Below are 26,444 nucleotides of genomic sequence, written 5' to 3'. Positions count from 1 at the left end.
TCACCCCCTCTTTTACAATTTCGTCGGGACACTGATCTAGCCTTATATGGTGATCGCTGGAATGGACTATGTTCTACTGTGAGTGAATATGTGCGTAGATAGTGACTTCTGGAGTGGACTGTGTTATACTGGGAGTGAATGTGTGCATAGATGCTGGCAGCTGGAATGGACTGTGTTTTACTGTGAGTTAATGTGCGCATAGATGGTGACTGCAGGAGTGAAATATGTACTAATATAAGTGACTGTGCAAATAGTGGGTGTTATTTCACAGATATTGGCTTTTGTAGCACATAAGTGACGCTACGGTGGAGAAATTACCGGCAGATTAGGAAAGGCTAATCACACCTGTAGCATACCACTGAACTCAACTCAATTGAAGCAAACTAATGCCAAATGTTTCACCGGGCACTGTCGCAGACCGACGTCTAGAGAGTCACATGTGGCCGCCATGTAAACTAGTACCGCTCCCTCGCCGACCTTGCAGGCTTGTCGAACAGCGGGTTGACTCCGGAAGCCAAGCAGTAGCCCTTGCTAACACACAGCAACACTTTCTGTGACACTGGCTGGCTACCACAAGCGACGTGACCTTGATAAATAGGGTGCACCGCGTCTGTCTGTTACAACGCACCAAGGTCGGCGTGCACATGCACGTAACTTTCGCTCATTTAGCGTCCTCTCTTCCTCCCGCCGAGCCGCGCGTCCTCATTGGTTAAGCGCGGCCGAAAGTTGTTGAGAAGATTCGTGTCTTCGGCCGTGTGAAGAGATGGGGAGCGGAAAAACTCATGCCTGCGCATCGGATACCTCTGACCGGAATCGCATGGCGGTTCGCTGCTTGTGAAAACACTGCGAGAAATTGCACTGCAAATCACCGCCTCCACCGAACATTTTCGGTGCTGTCGCACCGTGTTAAACGACCCTAAGACAAAAGCCTGTTTTGGCTCATGGAACGAAATCCCGTGCGCGAGAGTTGTGTGCGAGATCTGTCAACATCTCTTTTTAGGAGGCGTTAGATCTGTACGCGAGATTCCGCGAGATGTGTTCTCCTTGTCTAGAATTTCTGCCATCGGCGATCCCAAACTTGAACGCACGCCAAGAAACGCCACGCGATAGGAGCGATAGGGTATCGTCCAAACCCGCAGCTGCCTGAGAAAAGGTGACAAATAATTCGCCTTTTCTGCCTTGTAAATCAATTATAATTACATGTAGTACTGTAATGAACGCCGATAAGAGGCAAATGATGACGGGCAAATGACAGTTCAGGAAGGGTAGGCTTTCATCATTTTGCTCTTATAAAATCTGAGAACCGTGTAATTCTAATGTGATAAGTTGCTCTTCACACTACTATAAGACAATGCCATCTGTCATCTCTAGATCTGTCTGAAGGACACGAACCAGGGGTGGTCACTCACCGTACGATCCTTCTCTTATGTGCATCAAAGCCCAGTGTTCGTAATCAGTGCCAAGGATAGTCGCCCAGATGATAGGTTTGTCTACAAAGGAATATGAAAACAGCATGCATGCATATTATCAAGTGGTATTCTCAAACTGTTGAGTCAATTTTATGTCACAATGAAACAACTGAGCGTGATTCGATGGCCAAATATTTTGCGTCTTCGTACATGCCAAAAATGCTGAACGTACTGCTCCACCAATATAACGCTAATTTAATGAAAACGCATACACTACGGAACTTCAATGAGGTAAAACTAGGGTGCTCCCTCCTATGCTGAATCGAATGTGAGCTCCTTGGGAGGCAAAGCACAAGCAAGCATTATATCTACCTGTTGCAAAACGCCGGCTCGACACTGCACGCTGCACCATGCTCAACCCTCTGCTGACATAATAGCATGGTTATATGAACATTTTCAGCGAATGTAAAACTAGCAACTGCTGCGTTGTAGCGGTGTCTTGCTCCTATGTGATCAAGTGGCGTAGCGCTGTGTGAATATGCTGCGGCTGTATATCGTTCCGCCTGCTATCCCAAATATCGCTGTATCTATCAGGTGATGCTCAGCTCAACCCTGAACCGCCAACGTCACTCGACGATTCATCTGTTTTAAACGTCATCAAACGCGTCGATGACGCGCAAGCCGTCATATCTACTGAACTAAAAGAACTTAAGGGTACGCAAAACAACCACGAAAAGCTAATATCAGACCTAAACAACCGCATTTCTTTCTTGGAATTCGCTCACAAAAATGACTCAAACGATGTGAAATAAGATTAAACTAACGAAATAAAACGTGAGCTTGCAGTTCTTTATGCCGCCAATATTGATGCAAAAAATAGCATGTGAAGAGACAACTTACTTTTTCTTCGCCCTAAAGACATCGAAAAGGAAAATAGGGAAGAGTCACAAACAAAAGTTGGAGACCTGTGCTCTACGGAGCTGGATGTGCATCTAGACGCAGGATGTATAGAATGTGCACATCGAGTAGGACCATTCTGCACAAATAAACAGCGGCCAGTCATCATTAAGCTAGCGCATTTTAAGACCAAGGAAAACAAACATTCTGGCATGTGGACCAAAACGGAAAGAAGGTCACACGCAATCAGAGAAGATTTTGCCCCTGAAACACTTTTTGCGCGTTCCATACTTCTGCAGTTTATTCGCCCTCAAAAATCCGCCTTCAAACTGCGACTTGATAAAATTATAGGTTGGAAACAAGTGTTATACTTACAACCCTGTTACTGACTCGGTTGCTGAATGCACCACACGTGTTCCCAACGCCGATGGTAGCGAATGACGCGTAACAAATCATGCTCCCAACAGATGTCCTTCATCATACCTCGACATCCATATCGTATTCACCAACATAAGAAAACACATAAAAGTAAGTTGTCTCTTCACATGCTATTTTTTGCATCAATATTGGCGGCATAAAGAACTGCAAGCTCACGTTTTATTTCGTTAGTTTAATCTTTTTTTTTTCAAAGCATGACCATATTCTTAGCTTTGTCGACAACATTCAAACCCACATTATCATCCTAATCGAAGCGTGGTTAACTGAAGAAGTCCTTGATAACAAATTGCTTCTCGCTAATCTCAACTTTACCACTCATAGTCGAGATCGCAAGGGCCGTCGAAGGGGTGGCGTTCTCATAGCTATAAGAAATACACTATCATCATCCTTAGTTTTCACGACGACGTACTCGACCTATCGTGGATTTATGTCCATACTTCAACTGTGAAAGCTGTATTTGTGATTTATTACAGGCCACCCGATCATGGTCCATCTTTTAGCAACTGATTCTACAATAGACTAATATATGTTAAGGACAACTTCCCCAACTCATCTATTTTTATATTAGGCAACTAATTTTCTCCAGATTAACTGGCCTCTGCTTAGCGTACCTGGCAGTTCACAATCCAGCGAGCCCAAGAAATTCCTCGATCTAACTCTTGACCTCAATCTTCATCAATCCATATCACTTCCGACGAGAGGGAATAACACTCTTGATTTTTTGAAGACGAGCAGTCCTTATGACACTCAAAACGTAACGATTCTTCCTGGAATTAGTGACTATGCTCTCCCGCACATTTCTATATCAGCAGCTAAAAGATAATATTCGACTATAAAACGGGGAACTTCGAAGCTATGAAGGACGAACTTGCACAGTTTCACACATACAGTTTTTGACAAATGTATATACACCCTGCTGAGCCACTTTGTGCGGTTTGCAATGCATTTCGAGTGTTCCGACTCTTTTCAAGGTAAGAAGATTTTTTGTCTTACCCTATCCAATCAGAAGGGCCTCCATAATGCTAAATCAGTGCCACTAGAGGGCTCAGGAGCAAACCCCCTGGGCTCTTCACTTTTTGAAAAAGGCTGTACTTTCGTGAGTCCTACTTATCAAGAACGGTTAACCATAACTGGGAAATATATAAAACAACAATTATAAATCCATAAAACAAATACATCTAAAAATAAATATGAAATCCGATCATAACAAGGAGTGGTTTACCGTCAGTCTGAAACGTCTAAAAATAGGAAACAAACGCCTATATCAATCAGCAAAGTCATCTAACAGCCGTGCTACGTCAGACCGATATCAAAAACATGTATTGAAAGCGTAGCTACGGCAAAGTATGAATTCTTATCAGTCGATCTACTTGCAATCTTGCTAACAAACCCGAAAACATTGTGGCCTATTCAATGCCCTCTGCCGAACCAGATAGCTCTCATGGGAACTGATGGTGAACCAGTGGAACCTGAACAGTGTGCCGCCGTCTTGAACTATGATTTCGTCTCGTTTTTACCCCCGCACACAACTGTATGACCCAGCCTCCATCAGAGTCGCCACCAGTTATGATGCCGAGATACAGATGCAAACGTTATCAGTAGCCTCAGTGATTCTAAAATTGTCTTCATCAGCAGGCTCTGACCATATCAAAAGCAAGCTACTAAAAACACGTATGTGTTTTTTAGTAGCTTGCTTTTGATATGGTCAGAGCCTGCCGATGAAGACAATTTTAGAATCATTGAGGCTACTGATACCGTTTGCTGCTGTATCTATGTTTTTGTGTGTATGTTGTTTAGTGTTTTAAAACGCAGTATCTGGATCGGGAGCTTCCGACCGTGGAAGCTGGGTTTCGCAAGGGCAGAGGAACTAGAGACCAGATTGCCAACCTTCGCTGGATCATGGAAAAAGCAAGAGTTCCAGAAACCCGTCTACTTCTGCTGTTTGATGATTATGCGAAAGCGTTTGACTGCGTACATCACAGCAGATTGTGGCAAACTTTCCATGAGTTGGGAATGCAAGTTCACCTCATCTGTCTCCTCAGGAACCTGTATGAAGGGCAAGAGGCCACAGTAAGCACTGGGCATGGTATTGGTGATTGGTTTCTGATTGAGAAAGGAGTGAGCCAAGGCTTCATACTGTCGCCCTGCCTATTTAACCTATATGCTTAGTGCATCATGAGGAAGGCCGGCCTGGACGAGTCTTCAGCTGGAGTGAAGATTGCTGGAAAACATATGGACAACCTTAGATATGCGGATGATACCCCTTTAATGGCAAAAAGTGAAGTGGAACTCAAGAGACTTCTGATGCGCGTACACGAAGAGAGAGAAGTTTGGGCTTAAACTAAATATTAAATAGACAAAGATTATAGCGTCTTGCCCTATCAAGTCCTGGAGCCTCAAGGGACAAGAAGTGGAAGTTCTTGGGCTCCAAGATTACCCCGGAAGGAGACTGCAGCCATGAAATTAGGAGACGCCTGCTTCTGGGAATGAAAGCCATGGCTAGTCTTGACCGCCTCGTAAAGAGCAGACATTAGTCTGTCAACCAAGATCCGTATAACTCGTGCTATGGTCTTTCCAGTTGTGATGTATGGATGCGAGAGTTCGTCTGTGAACAAGGCTGACGGCCGAAGAATTGACGCGTTTGAATTGTGGTGCTCTTGAGAGTTCCTTGGACTGCCAGAAGATCAAATCAGTCGATATTGTCTACCATAAACTCTGACGCTCATTGGAGGGTCAAATTCCAAAGTTAAAGCTCAGCTACTTTGGTCATCTGATGAGAAGAGAGGAGTCGCTGGAGAAAGATTTGATGTTGGGAAAGGTTGAGGGTCACCGGAGAAGCGGTAGGCAGCGAACGCGATGGTTAGATGGCGTCCTCGAGGTGCTGCAGGTGAAGTTATGTGATGTTATGCAGATAGTGAGAGACCGCAAAGCGTGGCGTGATATGGTCCATAGGGTCACGAAGAGTCGGACAAGACTGAACGACTGAACTGAACTGAAAAAACACGTCGGAAGCTTAATCACAGATATTACAATTAATCTTCACCGAGTCCTTACTACGAATGAAATATTGGCCTATTGGAAAGTCGCTCAAATCGTTCAACTCTTTTAAACAGGAGACCGCATATCAGGATCCAACTACCGTCCTATCTCTCTAACCAGTGTCCCATCCAACTTTCACAAGCACGTTATAAACATGAACCTAATGGCACACCTCGAATGTATCGACTCATTTTGAAAACATCTCTCATGCGCAACACAGCTTGCTGAGTTCATACACGACTTACTAGAACCTCCGAATAGACGCTGTTCCTCGATTACTCCAAAGCATTTGATCGCGTTCCCCGCAGTCATTTACTTCAGACGCTCTCATCACTAGGAATTCCTACTAACCTAATCCGGTGGATTGAAAATTTTCTTTCAGGACACAAGCAGTTCACTTCCGCAAATGATAGCGACTCATCGCTCACCAATGTAATATCGGGAGTCCCACAAAGCGCCGGACAGCCACGGCTACTATTCCTAATTTACATTAATGATCTCCCATATAATATAAAATCAAAATACATCTATTTGAGGATGATTGCATCATATGCAGAGAGATTAGGGCGACTAACGACTTATGTTTGCTTTAATCTGATCTTAACACACTCGCCTCTTGCTGTATTAAGTTCCTCCTTCCTTGCGGCTTCACCTACCGAATGCGGTGTGACTGCAATGACGATGACAGCCTTGCGCGGGCACCAGCTCAGCGCTTCGGCGGTGCATCCCTCCGGCAACCCATTAGGCAAGTGATCATGGACCGTGCAGTTTCACCGATACCAGATGCCTTCAATTGTTACGTCACCACTCTGAGCCTGTATAACAACGGCAACTGATCAATGGGCACGGCGGGAGCATTGGAAACATGCATCTAAAAATCTCGTTCTTGTTCTTAATTGAAGCCGTTTTTTTGCCACTTTAAGCATTGCGATTTCACCTACTGAATGCGGTGTGGCTGCGTGGACGATGACAGTCCTGCGCGGGTGCTTGTTCAACGCTTCGGCGCAGCATCCTTCCGGCAACACATCAGGCATGCACATGTAGACGGCACTCATTGACCGACATCAGATGCCTTCAAGCGTTACGTCACCACTGAGGGGCTGTATAAAGTCAGCAGCACAACAGCAACCTATCAGTGGGCATGGTTGGAGCATTGGAAGCGTGCACCTTAGGAACCCGTTCTTGTTACTAATCGAGGTGAGAAGCTACAGCCATGTGTCTGGATATCGTAGTAAGGATGTATGTTTGCTGCTTGTGCCATGCGCACGGTCGTTTTAGAAGGGGCGAAAAGTGTTTATTATTGATTTGGTAATCTACTGCCCTGATGTGGAGATGTTGAATCGAATTCGGGTCTTTCTACAGCAGAAATGCTTCAAAACATAATGGGATAATTGAGAGAACTTGAGGAAAATGCGTCGACAACAAACATTCGCCTAGGCGAAACGGTTGGTAAGCTAAATTCCATTGAGAGAAAAATGGATGCTATTTCAACCACAGTCACGGACTACACGACCAAAGTTGATGAGTTGCAAGCACTGTTGACAGCCTTCTTCTGATGGTCGATGGTCTCCAGAATCGTAGTTGTAGAAATAACGTAATACTGTTGTCACGAAACCGGCGCACGTGTTAATTAATTCGGCGCTGCGCGAAGCCCGCGCGGCGCCGCATGGAAGGTTAGACGACTTTCGAGGAACGCCTCCTTCCTTCGCGCGAGGGAAGCGCGTGGCCTTGAAATCATTGGCATAACCTTCTCATCACTCTACAGCGATGGTGACTCAACCGGCCGGAAAGCGCTAGTCGTATCTAGATTTTTCGACGGCGCCTAAACAGTGATGATGCGCGGCTCCACGGGAGAAAAAGGAAACGCTTCAACACGTGAAGTGTATGTGCGCATCAGCTTTGACGCGTCGCTTATGTGAGTCATCAGTGTGTGAGCTAGTATTGCGGCGTGTTCGCAAGTGCTACGGCTCGACTCCTGGGGTTCCCGCTTCTGGCAAGCCCCCAGACATGCGAGGGAGCGACGCTCGTCTTGCATGGCCATGGCGGCCACATCGTGACTCTCGAGGCATCGGTCCGCAACAGTGCCCGGTAAACAATTTGGTGTTTCTTTATTTGACTCTCTTGTGTATTGCTCTGTGTTGTAAAGCCTCTATGTTATTGAATGCCTCTGTATTGCATGCTTAGCATTACCTTTCCGTGAGCCTCTCGTCTGCGTATTTTAAGTGTTAGTGTGTATACTTCTGTATCATCTCTTGCTGTGTATAAAGTTTGTCTTTGTTACTTCTCTCACCCTTACTCTGGCTTGAACCGGCGAACGCTGGGGACCAAATGGCCACTGTTACTACAAGGTAGTTGACTTCCGGCTGAGCTTGCCACGCAAGTCGAAGGCATCTCCATTGTGACCGTAACAGCAACCCCCCTCACTCTAAGCTTGTCTGGAAGTGTACAGAACGTTTGGTGCACTGAAGCTCAGAGAACGGAGACGAGTTGGAAGAGTTTGCGAACAGGTCGCAAACTGTGTAACCGCAGAGCGATTACGAGAGGTACCGCGCCGGAACGGATGTGTAGGGTCCAAAGAGCAGTGCTATATATTAGCATTTGGGAAGTTCAGACTGAAGATGAATCTCAAGATTATTGCATTGGGCCTAAAGAATGGTCTAAAAGGAGTAGAACTGCGAGAATGGGTGGACCAAAAAGAAAAAGAGTTTAAAGAAGAAAGAGAGAGAGAATGACAGAGGAAACAAGGTGAGGCAGAGAAACAACGAGAAGAAAGAGAGAAAGAATGACAGGGAACAAGCCGAGGCCGCCGGGAGGAAACGAGAGGAAAAAAAAGAAAGAATGGCTCAGAAAACGAGCAGAAAAGGGGAGAGAATTTCAGAAGAAGCTGGAAAAGAGAAGAACGAGAGAGATAATGGAACAAGCGTAGATTGGAGAAAAAAAAAAAGAATTCTTAAAAGAGAGAGGTATTCTTCTGAAGAAGCTGGCTGAGGTTCAGCAGTTGAAGGGTATCACCGAGCCTCTGAAGGTTACCTTTCCCTACATTCGGAGATGCAGCGAAACGAGTGATTCGTTGACAGCCACAGGTGTTGTGGAAACTAGCTCCATAAGTCAGAGTAAGGTTGCAGAATAGCCCGTTCCTGCAACCGAAATTTAAGAAGGAGAGGACTTAACTGGAGCTAAGATTTCTCGGGAAAGTTAGAATGTGCCCTCCGAGACGACTGGTTGCACAAAAGCTGCGAAGGCAGTTGTCGAGCCAGAGGGCTCATGAATGTGCTTTACGCCTCAAGAAGAAGGGCAGGATTCTAGCTTCACATTAAATTGCACCTTGTCTGAGTGCATGAGTGACTTAGAGGAAGAGCTGTCAAATAACAGCGAGCCCTAAAGCTTAGATGGAGCAGAAACTAAAGGCAGCAATCTTCAAGAAATTCAAGAACCGGTTATGAGGGACGGCTTCACTACCCAGGAGGTTCATCCCGCTGTGAAAGATTAGGAAGCCTTTTACTCAGAGGAGAGCTTCATTGCAGATCCTAGACTGGGACATTCAGAAATGGAGGAAATCGAGGACTGCACTACAATTAAAGAGTTCAAGGAAAAGTTTAGTGAGCAAGAAGTTATTGAAATTGAGGAGAATAAATATCCAGTTGAAAATGAGCTGTGGTCTAAGAAGGTGCGGCTGAAGGCTGTATTGAAAATGAAAAAAATTGAAAGAATTAAGGGAGAACAAAGCGGTTTCCATTGAAATACCCGATCAAAAGAATGTTCTGTCTATGCGAGTAAAACCGGGTCAAACATGCCTCGGCCAGCAATGCGGAAGACATTTAGTAAAAAAAGAAAACTCACCACTACTAATGTAGTCAAGTCAAGCGGGAAGAGGCCCGAAGAAAGACAGGGAAGAATCTGCTGAAGGACTTGAAGCGCAAGCCCAAAGAGAGCAGTCCAGACCGAGAAGAAATGAGACGGCTTACAGGAAACAGTACAAAGAATGCTAGCTCCAGTGTTGTCTGCAAGCATCGTACTGGTTGCACCAAAGACAAGGGCTAAATTTCCGATCGGGAAGCAAAATTGAGTAAGAGTAGAAAGAGAAGCGAGAACAAATCACGATTAAAAATTTTCTTTAGTAAAAGAAAAAGAGCCGAACTCGCGAGAGGAAGAAACGACAGAGTATAGTAAAAAACTAGAACTCGTTTACCTGAAATGTGGACAGGAACTGATAAGCTCCAAGGAGGAGGTGCAACCCGAGTGTGGAAATATAGGCGAAAGTTTGCCTTGAGTTTGACGGCCTCATTAAAAAAAAAACTGCGCTTATGTGTTGCTGATTTTTATGGGTATCCTGACAGCAGTAAGTTGTTTTGTTTGTGAACATTATTGTAGTGATGTGTGAATGGTAAGATTTGTGATTGCAGTTTATGAAACTTGTGCACTTTATGCACGTTATGTTTGCATTTGCCCCATGTAGTTTGTGAGCGCATGCCGCATGCATGTGCGCCCGATGTTCGTGTTTTTGAGAATATTGTGAGACAATGATCTTAAGGTGAGTGGCATGGAGTATAGCGAAATCGGTGCACGTGTTTATTATTTCGGCGCGGCGTGAAGCCTGCGCCGACTTCATAAAACATTAAAGCAAAGCAGGTTTTTTTGTAATCTTAAAGAAGCAGCTTGTTTAGTAGTACACATGGGCGTCGGCAGGATGTCTTGGGCGGGAGGGGGGGGGGGGGGGGCGGCAAACCGTTGCATCCCAGAGGGGGAGAGGGGGGGGGGGCTGCTGTGTGTTGTGACTTGGGGTGACCTCCTGCCATGGTGCGTGGTAGTGCTTCATACTCTTAGAAGATTGTAAGAAGCTGTAATCGCGCATTTACCTGAGAGAGCTTTGGCTGCTGTGGTGCACCGAAGTTTTCAGCTTTTAGGAAGTGAAAATCATTCCAGGACTCCCAAGGACTTTGCTGCCCAGCTGGCCCGTACAGCAAGCCAAAGATGGCCCTCTGATTCTCTGCTGGAGAGCGCCACGTCTCAGGCGTGGCTTTATGAATTATGGACGCTCTGTATATTTTCTGACAGGTCCATGCTGTATGGTAAAGATTGAGTTTCTCTCCGTACCAGGGACATGTGTCCTTGTTTGTAGCTTCCTCCATGAGACCGACTGCTCCCTTTTTAGCATCTTGTGGTGCGGGAAATATCGGCGTCTCGGACCTCGGTAGTGCGGCAAAGCGTATACGTAGGTATGGGTCAAAGCGATCTCTTCGACCTTTTACCTCGCTCGCTTTGCGTAACCTCGAGTAATGAAGTTGGCCTGGAGGCTCCCGGCAATGCCGCCGTGCCCCGGAGCCCGAAGTGCGTGGTGTGTTAGATCGCTTTCCCTGCTTTCCTTCAATCGTGAGGTCTGGGCCTATAGCTCTGAAAATTACGGACTTTCCAAACGAATATGACAGTTCCCTATCCCACGCGTAGCAGTCGACACAGTCAGGCGGCTGTTTGTAGGCTCTCCTCCTCGGAACACAGCAAACCCTCCATCGTGCAAATCATTATTTCATAGGCGTACAATGCGTGCCGAATGCCATCTATGGCGTTCTACTTCTCTTATGAACTGGCCATGTTTGAAGCGAGGCTTGGAAGAAGGAGCACCTTCGGCTACGCGCGATATGAAGTGGGCGACGCCGAGGCCGCACGCCGCTTGCCATCTTCAAGGCCATATGAAACACACGCCGACCTAGCCCTCCCCATGATTCTGGCTCACGTGCATCTGAAAACGCCTCCTGCCATACTGCATAAGACTTATCGGTCACTTCCCGCGACTACTTTCAAGCTTTGTGGAGTTTCGTTTATCTACCTAGATTAAAGACACAGGCTTCCTGGGCAATCGAAATATCGTTGTATGCAGCCTATGAGAATTCCCTCAAGAACACATTACTTTGCGCTATTGAGTCATCGACTGCTACGCAAATGAGCAATATATAATATGTTTCCCCGACTTTGATGTAGTTCAGTGTTCTGCCTTCAAAGTAATATAAAGTAGGTTTAGTTTGACTGAAGAGGAAATGCTCCTGCTCTTGTTTTCCTTATCAGAAACGTTATTCGTATCAGCGGAGGGCTCACGGAATTGGTAGCTCCTCGAAAGCGGAGACATGACGTCCTTGGAGACGTCACGCAAAATACAGCTGGAGCGCGCGACCGTGTTTAGCCGAGGCGGCGGCTTTTACCTTTTTTTTTTCTTTTTTTTTTAACGAGGGGGAAAGAGGAGTGTGTTGAGACTGCTGGTTGCAAGAGGAGGGGAATGCACTTGATAGCGGAGGGCTGTGGTTTAGAGGAAGAATGATTTTCACACTTGCCTCTTTGCTCTTTCTGTTTCGTGCGCTCTTTAACAGCGTCTAGGCGCCGGTATCGGGCAGATGCTTAGGAGAGTGTGCCGTGGGTTTGAAGGTGCATTTAGCGGTCAGATGGGTATGACAGTTGTTTGCGGGTTATCTGTAATGCATGGCATTGCTTGGCTTATGCCGGAACTGTAGGGACTGTGCCTGTGGCATTTGTGTACAGTGTCTTCAGCAGCTGTACAGCTCATGTCGGGTAAATGGCCACAGGGGTTATATTGTTAATTAGGCTGTAAAGTATAAATTGCACTGGACAAATTGCTTGTCTCAAATAACTAGTGTTAACGCTAAGTGCGAGTACATGTATGCTACATTTTAGATCATATCTGTAACGGCTGCGTCTTTTTATTTTTTTGAATTTCCTGGTCAGCTTAGCGCTCGTGCTGCCGAAAACAATTGTGACGGGATACACGGCGAAAATTGTAGTCTGGGCCAGCTGGCAGAGATGCATTGCAGTGGGGATGAGAAGACAAAAAGAACCAGGCAGACTACACAGCGCCCTTCGTGTAGCTGTTGTTCAGGAGGGGGTTATTGCAAAAAAAATGCCGATGATTACGTTACATTCTAATGCGAAATTTTAGCGCAGCCCAGTCGCGAACGGCGGCTGCCATGCGTTTCGGGTCAGGCGGTGCACATATCGAGATCCGCCGCCGCCGATCCGGCTCTCTGATTGCCACTGCACTGGGGTGGCATTCAAGGAAGAGCAAGGAGAGAAATTAAATTATGGGGAGGTCGCAGGAGGCAGCGCGTGGGCCCATAAGAAAGTTTAGCGGCGAAGATATAGCAGCGACTGACGCCGCTGACGCCACTAGCGAGTCAAGTCAACGTTGCTCTGCGTTTCGGCTTGAGTTGCAAGCACCGTGACCCGCCGATGCCGAGCCGGCGCTTCGGCAACCGGACAGCGGCGAACGGTGGCGACAGGAGCGCTCGCAGCAATTGGAGAAGGCGCGCGGTCACCGCTGAGGAGGAAGAGGGAGGGGGCAAACGGTGGCGGCAGGAGCGCACGCTGCTCCCGCAGCGGAGCTGGTTACGAAGGAGAACAGCGACGTCCAGGACGACGTGAAACGCAACTACAGTTTCCTCATAAGCAAGAAGCCCATAGTTTGCATAACCAATTGTTATTAGGCATATATCCTTGCTGACTCTTTTCTGCTTTGCACAGATTGATCACTAAGAGTAGCAAAGCAGGTTACAGGCAGTTTCAAACGGGGCTCTCTTCACCAAATTTTTGGGTGTGAAGAAGATGCACAACACGCTGCATACCATTCAGGGAAGCCGTGTATTGCGCTGGTTGTCCGAAGTCATCCTGGAATTCAATTGACAGGAGACGCCTTCGGCCACTGAAAAGACCAAGGAACCAGGCATGTGCACAGTCTACCGAAAGTTTGCCTACACAGAACACAAATGAGAAAACATCAAAGATCTTGCTTGAAAGAAAATGCGCCGTTTACCCTTTCCATAAAAAATCGCCATTAGTCGAGAAAGTTTACGTGGTCACTTGAAGTCACACATTCCGCTGAATAAACAGCGCTCTTGCATGTCAAGGCAGGCTGTGACGTTACCTATGTCAATCGGGGAATTTAGTGGCAGTGTTGACCTTTCGAACGTGTCATGGCTGTTGAGAACCAATCGGCAGCGTGTGGCTAATAATCCTGCTACTTCCTAAATAGTTTTCCAATCGAAAAACTGCTGGCATTGCTGGCTGTTCAATGACCAAAGCCAGAAATTTTTTTTTTTTTAGTTTGCTGATTTTCTTTATATCATTATCGTTAAGATAAATTTGGTTTCACTGGTGAACGCGGTTCGGAAGTCACTGGATTAGTGCCGCCCTATTCTTAAGTTGTCAGGTTCACTTAAACCCAACATCTGGCGTGGAAAATGAGTGCGCCATGTCAAAGGTCAAACTAAGTTCGTGCGCTGTGCAGCTGATTGAAAGGCGTCATTGGGACATGAACAACTTTCAAAGGAGTAGTATGATGTATTGAATGCTCCAAGAAAACTGAGCTCGATATTGTTAAATACTTCGGTAAAGCTGTTAGGCTGTTTCTTGGGCTAGATGGTAGATTTTGTTCATTTTTGACGAAGCCTGAAGCACAAAGATGGGACGTGCGTCCCTGTCGGTTTTGCGCTTTAGGCTTTCCCAAAAATGACTTGTTAAATACTTACTAGTGCCGCCAGTTGGTTGAGTTCAGTAGACTAGCACAATCTCATTTTATTCACCCTGGGAGCTCCATCGCGAGTCTATTAGCCAAGCCATGTGTTCTTTCGCTAATGCCTGTGTGCTGGTTCCAGTAAATCTACTTACCTAGCCCAAGTGGCTTCTGTGACATATTGGTGGAGGGTCTGGGTCATCCGATGTACGAAGAGCTTCTGGGTACCTCCAACGCCCAGCTACATACAGTGAACACGATATCTACGCAGACGGCAGGCCGCCGCTTGAGGGACTAAGATCCCCACTGTGGATCCTTGTCTCCCTATGGCGAATCATGACGAATTCTTGTGAGTACCCAGCCGCTGCTCTTCAAACTTTCGGGTATGCCCAAGCCGTTATATGGCAATGAATTTGAGGACATTGAGGACTAGCTGACCAGCTGCGACCGGGTAGCTGCGTTTAATACATACGACGAGTAGCGAAAGCTGGGTAAGTTTTATTTTGCACTTGACGACGCTACTAAGATATGGTACGAAAACCATGAGGCTACCATCCCCACCTAGCAAGATTTCTAGCGGCGGCTTCTCGGAACTTTCGGCAACAACAAAATAAAAGACCTGGCTGAACTGCTTCTACAGTCCTGAGCGTAGCAGCGTAATGAGAGCTCGCCATGTTCATAGCAGAGATGGTTTGGCTGTTTAACCGCACTGATAAATCCATTTCGGAGGCAAGGAACGTGCGTATCTTTTATGCGAGGCGTAAAGGAGTTGCTGTTCATCTGCCTTGTACTTAAACCTCTTTGTACGGTGGCTTATTTTACGATGCAAGTGACCAACATGGAGCTTACAATATTGCAGCGATTTTTGCATCTTGATCGTCCTGCGTATGTCACTCTTGGACCTTCACTCGTCGGTGTCCGGAAACGAGAAAAAAGCTCTTCCTGAACTTATCCGAAGTATCGTGCGCGGAGATCAGCTAAACCTGCCTTCTCTCGAAGAACACCTTCGTGTTGGAGGTACCTCGTATGTTGTGCTTGAGGAACTCCGCCAAGCAATGCCTGCAATGCCATCCCCCCATCCGACTCCGCCGTATGTCAATACCTACAGCGACACATTACACACCCCTGTCCCGGCACCACCGGTGTCCTACAGCCTCGCTTATTATGCAGCCCCGCACCGATATCCATTTTCGAGTGCCTGACGCTCGGCCGCCCGTTAGGAAAGCACACGCGCGGCGCACGTCGAACTATCTACCCCTGTGACCGAAGCCAGTCAAGTACGGCGCCACTGCACGTACCGTCGGATGGGCTTGCACGGATTATTACCGGATGCCCCTCAGCCGCGCTATAGCGAACGACCACGGGACATCGACCAATATCTCTGCGACAACGCCCCAGCTGTACCACGATGTCAGTCCAGGTCACTATCCCCTCAACACTTCTCTTCCTCAGCCGCCGATCTTTCTTCAGTTAATACCAAAGTCCGCGCTGGGAAAACTGAGGACGATGCTCTCGAAGCATACCGCTGTCGATAAGAATAACGACCAGCATCCTCCGCTCGTCGATTCGATGAAAGTCCAACCTGTGTCCTTATGCTCCCACCAGCAGTCCGACCGCCTTCCGATGATCACAGAAGCTGTCCTCTGACGTCTTCGGAGATGTCTGTCTGTGACGTCTTCTGTGAAGCTGTCCACCAGTCCCACGACCTCCTGGTTATCACAGAAGCTTTCCTTCGACGCCTTAATGCTACTCTCTGAACGACCTGCCACTCCGACGACCTAAGATACGGCACACGTTGTGAACGATGAGCTCCTTTCCTCTGAGATACCGTTCGTCGTCGACAACTATCACACAACGTCGCTGGTTTTTGCTTTATGAGTCGTGTCATTGCTACCATCCTACACAAATCCGAAATCCTTGTTACGGTGCGCGGATATGACAGCAAAAGGGCTCGTGGTGACGCCGCTTGTAGTGTACGCGTGTCATCTACACTGTTAAATTTCTTTTTGTAGCTGCGTGTTCCAAGGCACCCTGATCTAGCTTCAAAAAGTAGGGCACTGCCTCTTGAATTATCAAAGAAAGCTTCCTTCCTGATGCGCATTTTCCACTTCCGGTATAATTCCACACTCTGTATCTTTTCCATCGATTGTATTCAATATTTACCTTCTACGATTTTCACCTGTTGCTTAACGCTCTTTATTTCTTCGACCTTGTGACCAGCGTACTTACTGGTTAGTTTCCTAGTTTCTTTCCTCCATTGTCAGTCAACACTTTTTAGGTATTGGTATTTAAATACTTTAGCTGCCCATCTGTTACTGTCCAATTTCCGCAGACGTTCCTCATATAATATTTTACCCTGAGCTTTCCGTATTTGAAAGATGCTCACTGACTGTACCGCCTCATTCACTGTACCGCCTCATTTGTGGTTTTTGCCGGGGACGCCCAGTGCTAATCGTCCAACGTCTCTCTGATTTATTTCCAATGTCGACTGTACCTCTGATTGTAGGCACAAAACAGCAATTCCGAAATTAAGTCCGGGCACCATAATTCCTTTCCAAATACCCCTCAAAACCTCATACCTGTTGGGTCCCCTCAATGCCTTATGCTTCATTATCCCGGCATTTTCTTCGCCCTTTTGCCTTAGATGCTTGCTCATGCTTTTCAATGTATGCTAATTCTTTGTTTGCCCATACCCTGGGATATTTATATTCTGCCACTGTGGGTATTCCGTGGCCTTGTATATTAAGACTCTGATGAGTTCAGCCGTTGAAAATGCTCAGAACCGAATTAACTGCTCTAAACCTGTAGCCTAGAGCGTCCTCTTTGTTTCCGCAACACTAAACTAGTGTTTGCAGTTCTTCCTGACTCTCTGCTAGCAGCACAATATCGTCTGCATATATTAAATCGGGGAGGCGCTGCTCTACCACCTTTCCGCCTAATCTATACGACAGGTTAAAACCTAGGTTACGTTCTTGTAGCCTCCGTTTCATATTTATCATATAAAGCATGAACAGCTGCAGGGCAACCTTGTCTTAATCCTTTGCATACTTTGACATCTTCCGTACTTCTTATCCCCTCCCATGTAATTTCTACTTTTTAGAGCGCAGCTCTTTGGCGTCCGTTCCTGGGTTTCGCGTCGGCGTCGGCCTCGTAACCAGCTCCGCCCCCCATTCATCCCCCCAGCGCTAGCAGCGACCGACTGATACCGCTGGATGCCGCTGACGCCGCCAGAGAGTCAAGATAACGTGACCGTCGCCGCCATGCAGAAAGAGGAGGGGAGGTTCCCCCCCCCCCCCTGTTTCTGTGTGGCGGATAGGGTGCTCTTCAGTTGCCGACGCGCCGGTTATTTTACGTAGGCCCCGGCACGTCGACGAATACGTGACCACCTTCCCATGGCTAGACCTGGTTCTTGGCGCTGCGGAAGCGAGGGTAACATATTGTTTGCGTCGGCATCGGCGGCGTTGTCCCTGAAACCAACTCCGCAGCTGGGGTTGACTCACTATCGGCGTCAGGAGCATCAGTCAGTCGCTGCTATCTCTTCCCTCCTCCCTTTATCGCGTTGTCCGCTTGCTGCGCGCGCTTCTGCCCCCATCGTTTGCCGCTGGGTGTACACGCCGCCCCCCTCTTCCTGCGAGTCTCCGGTTGTCAAAGCGCCGGCTCGAACTTAATTCCTTTCTTCGCTCCTCCTCCAATGCAACCCCTGTGCGGTGGCAATCAGAGAGCCAGATCGGTGGCGGCGGATCTGTATATGTGCACCGCCCGAGCCGAAATTGCCGCTGCCGTTCGCCACTGCGAAATTATCTGCCAGTTCTTTCTGAGCCATGAGCGAGACGCCTCAATCTATCGAAAAGGTGAAACAGCTTATTTGCTGCGCTCAAATTTCGCATTAGGAAGTAACGTAATCGTCGGTAATTTTTTTATCCCGGTATATTTCCTGTAGAAACTCTGTGTTCTCATGACCGATATCTTATTCTTTTAATATACTTGAAAGGTGTTCCCTGTTTACGTTGTCGTACGCCCCGTTTATGTCCAAGAAGGACAAACACAAAGGTCTATTTTCCACTCTAGATATTTCGATACGAACAACTGAGGCGCAGAAAGCCCATTAGTTTCACTGTAGTGTTCAATGTGACATCTCAGTAAAATATCGCTGATTTTCCTAAGTGCATACTGTTCTTTTTTACTTTTTGCGTGCTTGTCATAATTTATTATATTTTGAGCTCTGTCTAGTGCGTCCTTAAATAAAAACCACCCCTCTTACTACATTGTTAGAGACATGCGTTCCACTTTTGCCACTAGATGGCGTCGCTGGCTTTGAATTCCGTGGATGAAGCGATGATAGTGCCCATTGAAACTTGCGTAGACCAAACACACTTTACTGGGCCGCAACAGCCTTGAGTGTTAAAACTGAAAGGAGACTACTCTATGCTATAAATGTATAATTACTGTCTGGCGAGCGAAATTTATTTTTATTTTTGGTGAGTCTTTTTTGACGACTACCAGTCGTCATCGCGGTCGCTGCTCATGGTTTCCAGAATTGGATTGCATGAAAACGGGCTCATGCCCTGGTCGTAAATTTCTCTGTAAACATTTTCTACAGCGTTTCTAGAAAAACCACTATAAAAATCAACCTTTTAGACAAAAATCTTTTCTCTGCTCAGAAACAAATTCTGTGGCTAAATTCCAGTGTTCTGTTCCTTTAATGCTGACGCCGCGTTAGCTACAATTTCCTGCAGGAGCTTTGCGTGTTGTATTGCAGTGCCTTTAGTCCTCTTAATCGCCTGTCCGTGCCCTTTTTGTCGTTGTCCAATGGCACTAGCTGTTTTATTCGTTGCCTCACTCCTGGAAAATTGAAGTTGTTAAAAAATTTTAAAACCAAGGGGCCGACAGCAGAGTTCTAAAACAGAAAAATAAAGGTGCAAGATTCTCTTTTGAGGTGCCACGATTTATGCACGTGTTATATATCAGCTTTATAACGTTGAATGTTCTTTTTTTGTTTATAGCCCTCGCCTTACAAGTGTCTATATGATTGTGTGTGTGTGTGTTGTCTTACCATGTTTCCAACTACGTGCATTATATGTACGTTGTACCTTCGTGCGTCTGCAATTCGTAGTTCAATATTGTCACGTCTCGATTGAACGCCAAGGAGGACCCAAAGATAGGACGGGTTTAATAAATCAACCTGGACGAGTCTTGCGCTCCAACTTCCTTCTCTTCCAGGCTCGCGCTTGTGGGGCCCAGTCATCATCTTTGGCGTCGTCTTCTATGCGGCATTTGCCCCCCTCCTCAGGAAGCATCGTCCCGATGAGCATAAAAGGGAGTAGGGGGTCAAGGTCTGTCCGAGTTGTACGGCTTCATGCGTACAACGTGGACGACGTCGGCTTGTTGCTGGCGTCGCTTCGAGGTCGACACCCCGTCTGGCACCACCTCATAAGTGACGTCGGTTAAACGTCGCTGAACAACATATGGCCCGAAATATCGCCGCAATAGTTTTTCGGAGAGTCCACGGCGGCGAATAGGCGTCCAGACCCACACTTTGTCGCCAGGTTCGTACATGACATGTCGGCGTCTATGATTGTAGCGTCGTGCATCATGCTCTTGCTGATTCTTGATCCGCACACGCGCTAGTTGGCGGGCTTCCTCTGCACGCTGAGCGATTTCCTCGGCGTCCTGATCGAGATCGTCGGTGTCGGCATTCGGGAGCAACATTGCATCCAGCATAGTTGTTACTGGTCGCCCGTGAAGGAGGCTGAATGGTGTCATACGAGTGGTGTCTTGGCGTGCCGTATTGTAGGCGAACGTGACGTAGGGAAGAATTTCGTCCCAATTCTTGTGGTTCACGTCAACGTACATGCAAAGCATGTCTGCAATGGTTTTATTGAGGCGTTCCGTCAACCCATTGGTTTGGGGGTGATAGGCTGTAGTTTTACGGTGACTGGTACCACTGAGGCGGAGAACGGTCTCCAAAAGTTCGGCCGTAAATGCAGTTCCTCGGTCAGTTATAATGAGCGCCGGAGCGCCATGCCTCAGGACAATGTTCTCCACGAAGAACCGAGCTGCTTCGGCGGCGGTACCCCTTGGCAGAGCCTTGGTCTCCGCGTAGCGGGTTAGATAATCGGTGGCGACAATTATCCATTTATTTCCGGCTGTCGACGTCGGAAATGGTCCCAGGAGGTCCATGCCGATTTGCTTAAAAGGTGTTGTTGGCACTTGAAGAGGATGGAGTAGGCCAGCTGGTTTTACAGGGGGTGACTTACGGCGCTGGCAGTCTATGCACGTACGTACATAGTGTTTCACTGTCGCAGGCAGTTTTGGCCAGTAGTATCCGTGCTGGACTCTAGCCAACGTGCGGGTGTAGCCTAGGTGACCGGCGGTTGGCTCGTCGTGACACGCTTGCAGAACTTCACGGCGGAGAACAGATGGGACGACGAGTAGATGACTGTTTCCCCCAGGGCGGAAGTTCTTCTTGTAAAGCACGTTGTTGCGAATAAAGAATGAAGAGATTACTCGGGTGAAAATCTTAGGCACAACGGTAGTTCGTTTTTCCAAGAAATCAATAAGAGGGAGCAATTCCTGGTCTTCTCGCTGCTGTTGGGAAAGCGTTGCGTCATCTATGACACCTAAAAATGCAGTGTCTTCATCGGTCATAGTGAAAGGTTCGACCGGCGCTCGCGAAAGGCAGTCAGCATCCGCGTGCTTTTTCCCAGATTTGTAAATAACTGCCATGTCGAATTCTTGTAATCGAAGGCTCCAACGCGCGAGTCTCCCTGAAGGGTCCTTTAGATTCGTCAGCCAACAGAGCGAGTGATGGTCGCTAACGACTTGAAAGGGGCGAGCGTACAAATAAGGGCGGAACTTCATAACCGCCCATACCACTGCAAGGCATTCTTTTTCGGTTGCCGAGTAGTTCGCTTCTGCTTTAGATAGGGTCCTGCTGGCGTAAGCAATTACTTTTTCTACACCACCCTGGCGCTGCACCAGCACAGCACCTAAGCCCACGTTGCTGGCATCCGTATGAAGCAGTGTAGGGGCGTCGTCATCAAAGTGCGCCAGGACAGGTGGTGTCTGTAAACGTCTCCGCAGCTCATTAAACGCTTGTTCCTGTTCTTCACCCCAGTGAAAGACAGCATTGTCACGCGTCAGCGAAGTTAATGGCCAGGCAATTCGTGAGAAACCAGCAATAAACCGGCGGTAATAGGCGCAAAGACCCAGGAAACGCCGCAATGTCTTTTTGTCCGTAGGTGTCGGGAACTTGGCGACTGCGGAGAGCTTTTCAGGATCAGGCCGGACACCTTCTTGGCTAACGACGTGACCTAAGAATTGCAGCTCCTCGTACCCGAAGTGGCACTTCTCGGGTTTTAGTGTGAGGCCCGCAGATTGTATGGCCTGAAATACAGCTAGCAGACGGCGTAGATGCTCTTCAAATGTGGCAGAAAACACAATCACGTCGTCAAGATACACCAGGCATGTTTGCCACTTAAGTCCCGAGAGCACAGTATCCATCAACCTCTGAAATGTTGCTGGTGCTGAGCATAAACCGAACGGAAGGACCTTAAACTCGTACAATCCATCGGGAGTGACGAATGCTGTCTTCTCCCGATCTCTCTCGTCTACTTCTATCTGCCAATATCCACTTTTCAAGTCCATTGATGAGAAGTAACGTGCATTTCGTAGGCGATCAAGGGAATCGTCGATGCGAGGAAGAGGGTACACGTCTTTTTTAGTTACTTGGTTGAGCTTGCGGTAATCTATGCAAAATCGTAAGCTGCCGTCCTTCTTTTTAACAAGTACCACGGGGGAAGCCCAGGGGCTCTGTGACGGCTGGATAACGTCGTCTCTAAGCATTTCGGCCACCTGGCGCTGAATGGCTGCACGTTCTTTCGGAGCTACACGGTAAGGGTTTTGTCGAATCGGGCGAATCGAGTCATCCGTGATGATTCGATGTTTTGTCAAAGGCGTTTGGCCGATCCGCGATTCGGAAGCAAAGCAGTCTCGAAATTGATCTATGAGATCCAAAAGACGGTCCCGTTCTGAAGAAGACAAATTTTTACTCACATCGACGATGGTTACGGGCGTCTTGCACATTGATCCTTCCTGTTGCAGTGAGAAGCAGTGCTGCGCCTTTGGGATGCTGTCGAAAAAGGCCACAGTTGTGCCTTTCGGAATTTGCTGACGCTCGTCGCTGAAGTTTGTCAGCAGCACTTCGGTCTGTCCATTGGTCAAGTTGACTAGCCCTCGAGCTATAGATACACCTCGGCTTAGTACCAGGGCGACTGCCCTTTCGGCGATACCATCGCCGGTATGCGCCATGTCGCACTTCACTTCAACAAGAGAGCATGATCGCGGAGGTAATGTCACTGTCTCATTGGCGACGCGTAAGGGCATCAGTGGTACTTCCGCACAACCAAGGTCTTCATGATTGTTGGTGAAGGCAACGACGCTGTCACGAATGCTGATTACAGCCCCATGAAGACGCAGAAAGTCCATGCCCAAGATGAGATCTTTGCAACAGTCAGGGAGAATAACGAAGCTGCCAACAAACACCGCGTTTCCTATTCCTATCCGGGCAGTGCACTTCCCTGTCGGTGCCAGTAGCTGGCCCCCAGCACTTCTTATTACTGGCCCAGTCCATTCGGTTTTTACTTTGCGCAGCGTGTCAGCCAGTTTCTGGCTAATAATTGAAAAATCCGCCCCGGTATCCACCAGAGCATGTACCTCCAGCCCATCAATGGAAACGGCGAGGTCAGCGCTAACAACGTTATCTGGGTTGCTCGTCTCTTTCGGCATTTTCGGCGGAAGTGCGGCAAGGTCAGCGGTATCAGCTTCGTCGTCGGGGCTGCTCATCTGATGCGGCATTTTCGGTGGTAATGTAGGCGGCATTTTCGGCGGTAGTGCGGCAATGTCAATACTAACGGCAGCGTCAGAAGCACGGGCTGTCGGATGTTGCGGCGGTGGTGAGGGTTTTGACACTTTTAGACTGTGTGCAACCTCCCCTCGTGAGGTTGCGGCTGTTAGTTTCCCCGGTGAGGGCTAGGGGACCGCCGTCCGCCAACGTCAGCATTGCCACGACGCATCGGCGGAGAATAACGCTGTGGCGATGGGGAGGAGCGGCGGCGGAAGCCCGGGGATTCGGTTTCCCTGCTGACCGGAAGGCCGTCGTCGGTTTGGGCAGTGTCAGCGTCGAAGCGGCGGCGAGCAGAAGCAGACGGTAAGGCCTGCCCCTCTTCGCGGTAACGGCAGTACCGATATACGTGGCCAGGTTGTCCGCAGTAGAAACAGAGTGGCCGACTGTCATAACTGCGCCACCTGTCCGTTCGGCGTAGTTGAGAGCACCTGGAAGGCGCCCACTGAGGCCCCTGGAAGAATCGCGTCTCCTGACGGCTTGGTGCGCTCGGTGAGGCGTGGTCTGGAGGCGGGCGACGTAGGACCGCGGCGTAGCTCTCAGATTGCGGCTCGTGATAAGGTGCAGGAATGTTGGCCGGGTAGTTGACCGGTTGTGGAACGCGGTATGGTGGTTCGGAAATGACTGCCGCGTTGTCGACTGGATGAAATTCGTTGCACTGGGCAGACGGTGTTAGGGAGCACCGAATTTCATTCCTTACAGCCTGCACGAGGGCCTCTGACGACTGAGCTTTCGTAACCGAAATTCGCTGCAACTCCTCAAGGACAATTTCTCTAATCATGTCTCGAAGAGTGGTCTGATCTGTTGCAGTCAGCGCCGCCGCAGTCGTCGGGGCACAGCCGGCTGGTCGGTTGTACTGGCGGCACCGATCTTGGAGGGCTCGCTCTATAGCCGTAGCGTCCTTAATGAACTCACTCACGGTTTTAGGTGGGTTGCGTACTAAGCCGGCAAACACCTGTTCTTTGATACCGTGCATGAGATGCCGTAACTTCTTTGGCTCACTCATATCAGGGTCGGCACGGCGAAAAAGGCGAGCCATGTCTTCCGCAAACATAGCCACGCTCTCATTCGGCTTCTGGACACGCACTTCAAGCAGGCGCAGCGCATTGTCGCGTCGATCAGTTCTCGCAAAGGTGTCTACAAGCTGGCGGCGGAAGTCGTTCCATGTGGATAAGCTGGCCTCGTGGTTTTCAAACCACGTTCTAGCATTATCCTGAAGGGCAAAATAAACATTGCAAAGCTTGTGATCTTCGCTCCACTGATTAATCTTGGCCACTCGCTCAAACTGGTCAAGCCAGTCCTCGACATCTTCAAACGCTTCCCCGCGAAAGCACTCTGGCACCTTGGTGTTCTGAAGAGTCACCGGCGTAGGGTTGGGATGTGCCATGGCTTTGGAGACCTGATGGACTTGGTCGTTTGAAGAGTAGCTTGGCAGATGGTTGTACTCCGGGGCTAGGCCTAGAAGGCGGCGGCTAGCGCGATGTACAGGCGTGTCGATGTCTGGGATTCGCTGTGGACTGCCGGAAGGAGTCTTATGCATACCCCAGCGCGCTCCACCAGTGTCACGTCTCGATTGAACGCCAAGGAGGACCCAAAGATAGGACGGGTTTAATAAATCAACCTGGACGAGTCTTGCGCTCCAACTTCCTTCTCTTCCAGGCTCGCGCTTGTGGGGCCCAGTCATCATCTTTGGCGTCGTCTTCTATGCGGCAATATAATATAACCACTGGGTCAATGAAAGGCTGTTTAGTGCAGAAGTCTTGCAGTCATCTATGTTTAAGCTGAGTATTTCGTTACTACTTTCTTTTTTTAAAGACATTTTATTCATTGCGGTGCCGGTTCTTGCTTATGCTGCTTATTACACCTTTTGTTTTTCAATACACTCTAAATATTAGGTGGTATAGTTGGTCATAATAAATTCGGGCGCTGATTTGTCATAATTTTCATAACTTTTCATTGTAATATAAGCTGTCAAAGATTGCTGGTTTACTTCTTATCTTAAAATGCTCTTTGCATAGCGGTGTCAGCAAGCAAAGTATACGAATTACGCCGACATGGTTCCTACGCGCAGGTAGCTACCCTGTCAGCGAAACGCTCGGGTAAACATGTTCGGCAACCAAAATTGGGCTAGTAATCGAATTCCTAGAATACATTTAGAAAAAGCTTACCCCTATTCCATATTACTACGCGGGTCACAGTTGTCTTCCTGAATGCGCGCCCTTCATATTTCGTATCAATAACCACTCTTCTAAGGAATTATAGATAATTCGGCGCGTACCATCACAATGTGTTATATTAGGTGAAGTTCATGGATGGTACCTATATAAGACGCAAAATGCTCAAATAAGCGTCTTCATACCCATACCAAATACTGCGCTGTAATGAAGAACCGAACATAAATTGAATTCAACACATAACACTCGTCTTACACGCAGCTCCCCCTCACAGCTTTCATCGCTATAACGATACACTCCACGCCCGGAGACAACACACTCTCCTTTATTCTAGTTAACTATATCTGAAATGGATCTCCTTAGAAGTAGAGTCTGAACGTAGTAAATTCCTGAATTACATCCAATCGTTCTTTTTCAGTTGTCGAACTGTGGGTCTCGGCCTTTGATAACGCCCGCCTCACGCACTCAATGACAAGCTTTGAGCCGTTCTGTTAATGAAGAAGCTAGCGTCTCTGTGGACGTGTTGCTAGCGTCTGTGTGGACTTTATTATCGGCGTCTTGGTCAAAGTGGCCAAGTACAGGGGAGGGCTGCATGGATCGGTTTAAGAATATTCAATGCTGGCTGCTATTCATCAGACCACAGAAAGGCGACGTTCCCCTTGGTGAGAAGAGTGCGTGGGCAGGAACATGAGAGAAATTATGAACAAAGCCTGGATAATAAGCATGCACGAAGGCCTAAGAATCTCCGCTCAGCGTTCTTTTCCGATAGCTTGGGGAAGGACGCGATGGCAGCGGTTTTATGAGAATTTGGGTGGACGCCTTTGTTACTGATGACGCAGCCAAGAAACTTTTTTTTTTAATTTTATCTTCTAGACATTGTCTGGGGGGAGGGGGGGGGGGCACACGAAGCGCTAAAAGTGAAACGACAGCGAAATCAAAAGTGCGACAAAACGCGGCTAGAAAGAAAGAACGTTTTGCACTCTTTTTTGAAACCAGCAAGCCCCTGGTTGAAACAAACATTCATGTCTGATCTATTCAGTATCTTGATTGTTCGAAAATTCAAAGTATGACGT

At 47.9% G+C, this 26,444-nt stretch overlaps 1 protein-coding gene across 1 annotated transcript in view; it reads right to left on the bottom strand.

Annotated features, from left to right (window-relative positions):
- LOC146194267 (uncharacterized) overlaps positions 1 to 26,444 on the bottom strand; it is a 100,883-nt gene that overhangs the window by 46,184 nt on the left and 28,255 nt on the right. Inside the window, exons 4-5 of the mRNA XM_084596519.1 lie at positions 13,409 to 13,485; positions 1,410 to 1,490 (exon numbers count right to left, since the gene is read on the bottom strand). Of these exons, the coding sequence (XP_084452645.1) occupies positions 1,410 to 1,490; positions 13,409 to 13,485 (158 nt within the window). The remainder of the gene's footprint in view (positions 1 to 1,409; positions 1,491 to 13,408; positions 13,486 to 26,444) is intronic.

The sequence above is a fragment of the Amblyomma maculatum genome, chromosome 3 (assembly GCF_055883805.1).
Source record: "Amblyomma maculatum isolate TAMU_Amacu chromosome 3, ASM5588380v1, whole genome shotgun sequence".
NCBI classification, from domain to species: Eukaryota; Metazoa; Arthropoda; class Arachnida; order Ixodida; family Ixodidae; genus Amblyomma; species Amblyomma maculatum.
This window is presented reverse-complemented; position numbering and strand designations above follow the sequence as displayed.